General features: G+C 38.9%; 1 protein-coding gene across 1 annotated transcript in view; it reads left to right on the top strand.

The window, feature by feature from the left end:
* Positions 1-9641: 9641 nt before the first annotated feature.
* The window catches only part of LOC103387351 (homeobox protein HMX1), a 3398-nt gene continuing 2181 nt past the window's right edge, over positions 9642-10858 (top strand). The window contains exon 1 of the mRNA XM_025061216.1: positions 9642-10284. Within this exon, the coding sequence (XP_024916984.1) occupies positions 10095-10284 (190 nt within the window). The 5' untranslated portion in view covers positions 9642-10094. The remainder of the gene's footprint in view (positions 10285-10858) is intronic.

Genomic DNA, 10858 nt, shown 5'->3' on the forward strand with positions numbered 1-10858 from the left:
AACACAAACAGCTAACACAAACAGCTAACAGCTGAGGCTCGGATCTGTTTACTGACACTTGACCGTCGCTGATCAATGATCTGGCTGAGGGAAACACAGGGACTCTGTCACAATTGTCACCAGGTGATATGCAGCTCTACAAATCAATAAGGTGAGCATCAATATGCGGCAGCTGATAAATAACTCCACCGTAGACAACTCTGTAGCAGCGACTGCAGTTTTTGTCCTTCAGCTAATCATCTGTAATGATTTTCATCAGACTGGGATAAAGAAGCAACGAGCACAGCTACACTGGCCGTGGAAGATCCATTAAATAGATGCACTTGTCAGTCAGCAATAAACGTCATCATCTCTTTTCATTCTGACTGAACAGTAACCATGTGTTTATACGGCTGTAGATGAGAACACAGAAAGGATTTTCAGGTAAAAAGCCTTGAACTAAGAGCATTACTGTTCATTTTGACCAACAGGAATATGATTCTTGTTAAGAATGTAACGCTACATTTTTTATATTTATTTGCAAATGTGTTGCATGTTTACTGTGAGAAATCAGACATTTAAATTAAGGGTTTTGAAGGCAGCGGTATATATGTTTGTTTGTTTGTTTGTTTGTTTGTTTGTCATCCAGATGTTGCTCTTTCCTGCTCTGTCTGAGGGCAGCTGTAGTGTGGAAACACAGGACCTCTGTGTGATTAGGGTTCAAATCTTCAGGTGACCGGTGTCAAGGAGAACAAACACACACTTCTGCAGCTGGCAGCTCTCGTCTGCTCCATTACTGGTCAGGCTGAGAGCCACAGCAGCATCTGTGAGGCCGATAAGGAGGCGGAGGCCAGTGGAGCATTGTCCTCCCTGAAGCTGAGGAGAGGAGGACACTGAAACACCTGTGACATCATGTGACTAAGTCAGCTGGACGGGACAGAGGTAGAATTCCACCTGGTCCTGGATACCAAAATTAAAATGCACGTATTCTATTAAATAAATAAATATTTCTTTTATTTTTGTCTCACCGTCTGCGTATACTACCTTAACAAATTTTCATACGTCATCTCACAATCTATGATTTTAATAGTGCTGCGTCTGTTAATATATCTAAAAAGTCACATTTTCAGTTACTTCCTTGTCTGTTGAGTCACCATCCCATAAGTGAATGCACTTTAAGTCCCTCAGGTTTACTTTAAATAACATCAAGGGTTCAGCACCAGGTCAATGTTTTCCACACATTAGACAAAGTGCACAGCTCACATATACCTATGGCTGTGTCCTAAAGTTACTCAGCTCAGTAAGTGGATTACAGGACCATCAGGACTGGCTGGACCTCAGGTAAATTAGGACAAGAAACTCTTTACCCTTTCACAGCACACTGGTCCAGATGCCCAGGAGACCAGGAGACCTGCTGCACATCTACATCCAGGAAGTATGTGTTTATTAGTATTTCACACAATGCTGCTAAACCTCCAGTCCAGTAAAAAAAACTCATTTGCACTGAAATGAAATGAAGTGAGAAGTGTGAAAATTGTCTTATGTTTTATTATTATTATTATTTTAATTTCCTGCTTCCCTTCTGCATCTCAACATCCAACATCCTACCACAGACAGGTTTAATTGAACCATGATGGACCGGGACGTACACAGAGGAAGAGGAGGAGGAGGAGGAGGAAGTAGAAGGCTCACTCTAGTAATGAATTAAGCTGCATATAGGCCTGTATGTTGCATCGATCCCATCAGTTTGTAATTGCACCTGGTCTACAGCAGGTCCAGTGGATAATCAAACTGCCCATTCGTCCTCCTGTGTTCACGTCCTGACAGCTCAGGACCTTCCGTACTGGCTGCTCACTCAAGCCTGTCACAGCGCTGCTAAATAATGTCCCCACTCTGGCAGTGCATTCAGAAAACCCCACATCCACTCTGACATTCTCATTTAAAATTTGTCCACACACTGTGGCTTGAGAGGGAAGAAAACGTCGAGCTCAGCTGATGAAGCTTAATTAAGCAGATACAAATCAAAGTGCAGATGGGCAGAGTCTGACATGTAAATGCAACAAATGCTTGGAGATTCACAGGTGACTAACTCCAATCTGGGAAAAACTGCATCTGTCAATGATCACTAGCAGATTCTGCAGAAAACTTCACGGGGGGCTGGGACACATGAGAGGTTATGGAAGGGACATATGAGAAATGTCTCAAAGGTATGGATGGCATTTCTGTCCACCAGTGAGAGATTATTTAGAGACAGAAATTTATTAAGAAGTGACTGAGAAGTGAAACAAATCCCATCAGGACATCAGAGGAGCAGCAGCTGCCCCCTGGTTGACTCCATGTTATATGATACTTTCATATTCATCAGCAGATGGAGTTTGGAGGGGGAAAAACTGATCATTTAAACTCCTGCCTCTGTGAGAACATTAGAAATAGCTCAACCCCGTTTCAAACGTGCTGAAGATTATATATGACTAATTCTGGGACAGCTGGGAAAAACTAAGCCAAAAATCTCCAGAGCTCTGAGTAAATGAACCTGATGTTGACGGTGATTCATCCGCTCGCTGTTTTCCCCTTAATTTGGTGCAAACTGAGCAAACACTGACTAAGTCACAGCAAAACTAAAGCATTATAATCCTGATTACAGTGGTGGTGATTGCTGAGGGAGTCATTCTGTTGGAGTGAATTTAATTTTCCAGGTGCTTGTGTTATTGTCCCAGTGAACATGGGCTTGAATATTAAACAGCGAGTCGTCAAAGTCTCTTGTTGATAATGCGTGGAACTGCTGTAGTACTGAAGTATTTGGGACTGGTATGACCAGCAGCCTATTTACATTCAATCAAAGAAGACTCAGGAGAGCACCTGGAGATGCTCCTCCTCTGCTGCCTGGTAACCACAGTCTCTGCCTTTACCAGGGCAGAAAGACACTCACAGCTCAAAGTCATAACGATCGCAGGTTTATGCTTGTTATTTTGTTCACTTGTTCCGTGATAGACAACATCATTTTCTCCAACTGTATGATGCATCAATGACCCTGCAGCAGGATTGGTGCTGGTTGGCAGTGGTGCCTTATAGCCTCAAGGTGTCACTATGGCAGCACTTCATGACAAACGTGGCACACACTTGTTATTGAGGGAATTTTCAAGGTTCAAGTGATGATGACAGAACTGCACTTTTATTTTCGCTTTTGAACCTCGTGTTATTTGATGGTATTATTATTAAATATGATGTTTCAGTGGAAAATCTCCACACAAATCCTTGACTGTTATTTAGAGTGGAAAATCTCCACACAAATCCTTGAGAGGATTTCTTAAAAGACCTGCACTGGTACTTTAAGGTCAAGAACACAGTGGTCACGATCTGGACATCACTCTAACCAGCAGCACACCACTCCAGTAATCCTCAGACCTCCTGCGTCCTTACACACAACACCAGACACTGTGATCCCTGAGCTCAGCGGTTCTGCTCTTTTGATGCCAAAGCCTCCGGTGCTGAGGTGTCCACAAACCAGAGACCTCCTGTAAACAACCTTAGAATTGGACGGCTAAAAGAATCAAGAAGAACAACCTCAATGAGGTATAGAGGCTCCAGAATTGTGAATCATGTGCTGTGATGTCATGTTCTTGATGTTCTTCATGCTTTGTTTAAAGGTTTAAAGGCCTTTGGTTTCAGTATTCTGTTTTATTTTCTATTAAAAATCACATTATATGATGAGGATGATGGCTGTATAAATAACTCTCATTTATATAAAAAAAAAGAATAACAATAACGCGCTGCAAAGACGTTGTTGGAGTTAGAAAACACTGCCATCTAGTGTCTGAACAATAACCTGACATCCAAGTTTCCACTAGGTGTAAGTGGAGTCGTTTCTTTTTCTCAGGAAACTTTTTTGTTTTGAATTAACCATACATGATTAAGTTACAATTATACTCTTAATTAATAGGTGTGAATGGTTGTTTGTCTTCGTTATAAAAAGACACAACTGTTCCAATCCTCTTTTGCAACATTCTTCAATGTACAATATCTTTTTTGTTCTGTTTTGCTCTGGTGAAATTCAACAAAAAGAAGAACTTCACAAAGACAGAGGAACAGTACAGTCAAGATCATCGAAGTACAGCACATGTCAACAAAGTACAAATTCCATTATTATTATTTAATCATTATAGTTGGTCAAACAACAAACCACACTGACCCTAAAGTATAAATGAGTGCATACTGGTTCAAAAGAAAAAACTAAAAAGTCTTGTTCTTACTAACAGCTCATCAGTGTAGGCGGCCCATTTACACAAGTTGACTAAACCAAAACAAAACAAAATGTAGGAAAGGACAATTGACTCCTTTCTCAGTCCACAAATATGAGATATATATAAGAGGCTCTGGTCTATTTGTCTGATATGCAACTGTTTATAGTGTCCAAAGTGGGACCAAGTGTTAAACATCATCAATGTTCACACTCCAGAAAAGAGCGTCCCACGATATACTGTACTACTGCTACTATACTTACATATACTTACAATTGGCATTTAATGTAATACTAGCTTATGCTAATTTGCATATCAGAAAAATGCATTGTATTTTATACACACACAGTATAGTAAAAACCATGCATTGCTGTACTGTAACACCAAATAAGGTCATACACAGTTGTCCTCTCATCTGTCCACATACACTGTAGGAAAACCTGGACTCTACAACTGTAGAGATTCTACAGAGATATCAACTTCAGGGCCATCGTTGTCAACCATTTGATTGAGCACTTCATCTCTTTTTTTGTAAAAGAAATTCTCAAAGACTTAATTTATGTGCGAGTTCATGTAAACTGGCAGTAAAATGTACTGTCACGAAAGCCAGGCGCCATCTTAAAGTCTTGCCCAGGGCGCTGGATTGATCAGGGCCGGCCCTGTCGTCAAACACCACAGTTATTTCATATTTCAGCCTAAAACCAGCCACAGGCTCCACGGTGACTCTGTGTCTCTGAAACTCGTCCACGTCCAACTTCGTTTTATCAGAACTATCATCAGCGGGGGTGAGAAATTCAAATCCTAGGTGTTTCTAGTAAATCTCTAATCTCTAATTGTGTGACGTATTAGTTTTAATTATGAACACATGGCCACAACATGTGTGATGAACTTTACACCTCGGCCTGTTTTCTGTACGTGAGACAAAGCTCGGGATGGGATTTAATAAACTCAACTCGCCAACAGTCACGTCAGACGTTCTGAGAGTGACAAACTACAGGAACCGAACTTTCTGATGTGTGGATGAATCTGGGACTTCTTTGATGCTGGGAGTGTGAGTGTGAGAGTGTGTGAGTGTGTAATCGGGAGAGAGAGGAGGGGGAGAGGAAGGGAGGGGAGGGGGGTGAACCACAGATACAATACTGGACGTTAATTCATTAATAGAACTTAGACAGAGAGGTTTTAACTGTTAAAAACTGCCAACAGTGTTTTGGTGAGTTGTCCTAACGTCCCAGTGTCAGTCGGAGCTCCTCTGTAGTCTAGAGTCGGAGGAAAGGATAAAGACGCAGGAATTTTTAAAGCATTTACAGTAAAGTCATTTCTCAAATCAAAATGCTCTTATTTGAGATTCGTCACTGGTCGATCTGGTTTTTACTGTGTCGTGATTTTGCTCGTTTGTTTTGTTTTTAAAATTGACGTTTGAATGAATTTGCCGTGATGACTGTGACACGTCGACACATCGACATTTAAAGTACACAGTAAATAAATCTTGTTTATGTCTGGACAAGTGTATTATATGTATTATTAGATCATATATTCTTTAAATGACGAAATATCGTAATTATTATCCGGAACATAATATTTTTAAAAAGTAACTCGATTTATCGCAAACTTTTTAAAAGACTATAAATTACATTACCGCGAAAATTAGATTCAAGACAGAGATAATTATCGTTGGATTTTTATTGATGACGTTCTTTAAATAGTAACTTCACTAACTAAAATATTTTTATCCAATCGTTGTATTTTACAGCATTAAATTAGGTCAAAATCGCAAAGAAAGCTACGAAATAATCGATATAATTTCAATAATTATATTTAGTTATTAAAAATAATATTTTATATTTAATATTTATCTTTGTGCTGCTCATTTCGAAATGCGATGTGCTACAAACACGGCACATGTAAAAAAAATTACATACAGTTACAGTACGAATTCACAAAAAATGTCGAGGAAACAGTTCAATGTAAGGAGAAAAAAAACGAATTACTGTTACAATAAAAACTAAAAAGTCTGCCTTATAGATATATATATATTTACAACATAGACGATTATAATAATTATTATTACTCATTTTTCAGGCACGAAAATGGTAAAAAAAAAAATATCCTTGAAAGATATAACAGGAACACAGGACCAAGTTAAAAAATACTTAAAACTATGTGTTAGAGGTCAAAACAAAGTATGACAAACGTTTTTCACAGGGATTTGAAAACTGAAAACTGCTGAGAACTTTTCTACTACTACAGTATTTATTTTCCCTCTTCCATTGATATTATTTACTCGTGTGTTTTTCAGTGTATTATTGATGCATGTCCTGGAGGACAACGAATGTATTTTATGTTTTATCTGTCTTAAACGTGCTTTAACATTTTTAAATTAATTATTTTTAATTTTATTAGTTTTATTAGTTTGTTAGTTTATTAGTAAATTCCCACAAGCACTTCTACAGAAGCAGTAGTTCCGAGTACTTCTGAGAGTACAGTATGTGAGCAGTAATCCCACAGGTAGAACTGGGAGCAGCTCTTATAATCCTCAACTCTCTCCGTTATTCTTCAGGGACACGATTTATAAAAAAACACAGAGCAGGGGAATAAGCTAATATGACAGAAGTGCTTTGACCTCCGGGGGAGTGAATGGGGCAAAAGAGGAGGGGGCGGGGGGCCGGGGGGTGCACTCCTCATGGACATCAGCTGAATGGAACCTGCTACATTCACACGCGATCCTCTCCCTCTGGCTCCGAACTCTGTGTCCTAACAACTCACACTGAAAACTGACCTGTTTTGAAGGCTTTAGGTCACATGACGTGGACCTGGAAGACGGAAGGAAGGAGGGAGGGAGAGACGATCGAGGGAAATAAGAAGTATCTTTAAACACTATGTCAAGTCAGGGTAAATAAGATACACTTTTAAATCTGTTTTTTATCTTTGAATTTAATTTCTGCACACTGTAAACAGGAAGTAAATGAAATAAAACGCTGGTTAATTGACTCTAGTAAACTAACTAGCAGTAGTACTGCAGTGACTCCACCACTAATCTACATTTTTATGTCGTTGACTGATTTTGTTTTGATTAAAAAAAAACACTAGGTGGCAGTAATTCAAACAGGTTTCGGACCGCCGTTCAAACTAAAAAAATAAAACCATCAAAAAACAAAATGTGGGCCGGGGGCCTTGATCAGCTCACACACGTGGTACAAATGAAACGGACTGACTTTTGAAAATTACAAGTCTCTAAATCTTTCTGTTTCCAATTGGAATTTAAATATGAATTGTATGTTTGCACATTATTTTTACATTTTTAAATTGATAATTTATATGATTTTTCATGTCTGCCTGGTTAAATGTATCAATTGTTTTAATGAATGTCCTACGGTATGAAGACCAGATTTAATAAATACCAATGCACTTAAACTGTTTTCATGAATGTAACATTCCAGCTAATGCTGCCTTAATTTAAACCTTTTTTTCTGCAGGTTGAGGCATGGTTCAACACTTTAGGATGTAGCGTTCCACTAATCGATCTAATGTTCCACAAGCCTTGATATTTTAGTCCATCAGAAGTGCTTGGAGCGCTCTCCCCCTGGAATAAAACACATTTCCTGCTCTGGTCTAATTCACCTCTTGGCAGCTGCACTTTTCTCATCGTTGACTTTAAACAAACCAAGGAAAAAAATAAAATCATTGCAACACAGACGGTTTATCTCATAGATTTACCTTAAATGCTTAATAAAATAAAGTTAATTGTAGAAAAAACTAAATTTTAACCTTCATAATCAAAAGAGAAAATGTTCCTTTCCGTTCTCAGATGTGAGGCCCAGTGTGTTGAAAACATCCAGCTTTTCCTTCCTTTGTCCTAAACTGACAGGTTGGCTCTAACAGGGGTTAATTTGCCCTTCAGGGGTTAAACAAACTGGCACTGATAGTTTATTCTGGTCAAGGATTTAATGTGTTTTCTTTGAACGCTGTGAGGACAAAACTGACAAAACTGAAAATAACAAAAACTAAAGAAACAGCCAGGTTGGGTTTAATTCAATCCTTTTTTAAGGCAGAAGAGCAAGTTTTTTTTTCTTTTCTTTTTTTTGCATCTAGCTCCCAGACTGCCTTTGCTTTGTCCCATGTTGAAGTGCACTCTGGGTGCAGTGGTGTGAGGGCTAATGGGGATTAGAGCAGGAGAGGCATGTGTCACTTTGGATGGTTGTAATCTGGGGTTTTATTTGACGTATCTGAACAGGTAGGAGACACAGATTAGGCAGCGGTTCTGATAAAGTGACTGGTTTTCACACAGGGTCCAAAACTGTACCTTTCTCCATGAACTGGCCGAGAGCAGGTTATAATCTCATCTGTCGTTTGTAAAGGTTTAGGATTTGGATTGAGGAGAATTAAACAAAGTCATGGGAGTAGAGCGGCCGTGCAGAAGGAGACAGAGAGCAGAGCCTCACAGTCATCAGAAGCCACAGACTCCATGTAGAATAAAGGCTTCTTCTGGTTGACTGACTCTGTTAAGTCCGACCTTATATCTGGCCCTCACTGACCTCGTATGTACTGTGGCATTCTGGGCCACGGCTTTGACCCCAGCAGCTCCAATCACCACAGAGGCCCATTATAGTTACTGAAGTAATCCTGTGGACAATTTCAGCCTGGAAAGACTAACTATAGTCAAAGACTGAGAACATGACAAAGCTATAGCTCCAATGTACACACAGTACATCAGTACACTAAAGTATACTATGTTACTAATAGGAAATAACAAAATCACAAATGCTTCATTTATCCCTGGGGAGGAATTGTTGGTCAATTTGAGTATGAGAAGTGTACTATGACAATTGATTCAATTCAAGTAAACCAAAAAAGAAATATAACAATTCTTCCGTTCATAACTGAGTAGTAAAGATGTAAAATGTGAAACTTTTGAGAACAGAGAAACATCCTGTAGTATATTTAGTCATTTTAGATTTATAGAGATTTCAATTGTCCTAAATCTTACATCACAAACAACAATTATATATTTATTGTTCCACTCATTTTAATCTCTTTTTCTGCTGTTGATTGCCACCCTAAAATAAAGTTTATTATTCTATGTCTTGTGTAGTTTCTATTAAAAATGCAGAACAAATTATTAAAACTACAAATTCAGCAAAATATGAATGCATTTAAAGAAATGTTAAGGCAACGTACTTAGCTCTTGACTATTTAAAGTTATATATATATATATATACACATACATATATTCATATATGTATATATATATAAATATATTCATATATGTATATACTGTATATACATATATGTGACTCAATTACGTAAATGAAACTATAATTGGAGAATTTAAGAGTTTGTATTCATTTTAATCTATATATTTTTTTGCAATAATATATTTTTCAATGTTCAAAAAACGTTTTTTTTAAATTTAGCCCATGGAAAAAATATAATACGCATAATACGCAAATAGAACCAGGCTGTAAGGTCAGACGTAACCAATAGGCGGTACTGTGCCGTTGTCCATGAACGTGTCTCCATCCCTCAGGACATCAGTGTGTCTCTGCTCTTTAGCTCCACGTCTGACCTCAATGCTCACTGTCTGCGCTGCTTCCACAGTGTGTCTGTGTCTGTCCACCGCCATCCACTTCTAGGATCTCATCTGTTCACCTGCAGTTACTTCTACTGTTTGGGACCGTCCTGTGTTCTGTTCTGTTCTGTTCTTCCTACTTTTCCCTGCCTCACGGCTCCCTTAAATCTGGTTCTTCGCTGACTGCGTCGCGGACCAACAGGGAGAAAGTCCGGATCGTAAACAAGATATTTTCAAGGGAATAGGTTTGTGATTTTATTCCTGGACGGATTCCAGGAAAGAAAAACAAAAACAAAACACACACGCACAAAATGCGGGACTGTAAAGGAGCCATGTCTAAATCTTCGTCCTTCCTTATTGAGAATTTGTTGGGATCTACGGACCGAGGAGCCGCGGCCGAGGTTAGACCAGGATGTAAAGACCAGGGTTCGGGTGTTTGCGGGAGTTGGACCCACAGCAGTGATTTGAATTGGAGAACCACAGTGCGCTGCTGCCTCAGAAGTAAGTGTCCCGTTTTTATTCACATCTGTTTGTGTGCTGGGAAGAGACGAGGGAGACTGACAGTAATCTGTCCAATAATTCGGTGTGTGTCAGAAAACGTCGTCGCAAAGGTGAGCAGTTGAACAGCCGCAGCAACTTAGACCGATCCAACTATCGTTGTACACAACAAAAACTATGAAATCATGTGTAGAAGACGAACAGCTACGACCCCAGCATCAGCAGCAGCAGAGTTTATTCTGTATGATATCATTCTTATGATTCCACACAGCTGTAATCTGACAACATGACTTAATCCCACAGAACAATATAATACTAGTATTCTTACAATTCAAGAAAACGGGAAACGTTCAGCTTTTCTGTGCGATGGCACAAATGTACAGCTAATATCAATAGCTAAAAAATAATTTCATGGCGGCACGTTTTTGTATTTTGGGAAATAAAAATCAAATTCTTCCTCTTACTAACACGCCACATTTATCAGGTTTGGATTAAAGTGGAAGCTAATTCAAACCAGTGACAAAGCCGTACATTCTGAGGCAATAGTTTGTTTTTTTTAAAGTCCTTATTGGACACT

Source organism: Cynoglossus semilaevis, chromosome 1 (genome assembly GCF_000523025.1).
Source record: "Cynoglossus semilaevis isolate Cse_v1.0 chromosome 1, Cse_v1.0, whole genome shotgun sequence".
NCBI lineage: Eukaryota > Metazoa > Chordata > Actinopteri > Pleuronectiformes > Cynoglossidae > Cynoglossus > Cynoglossus semilaevis.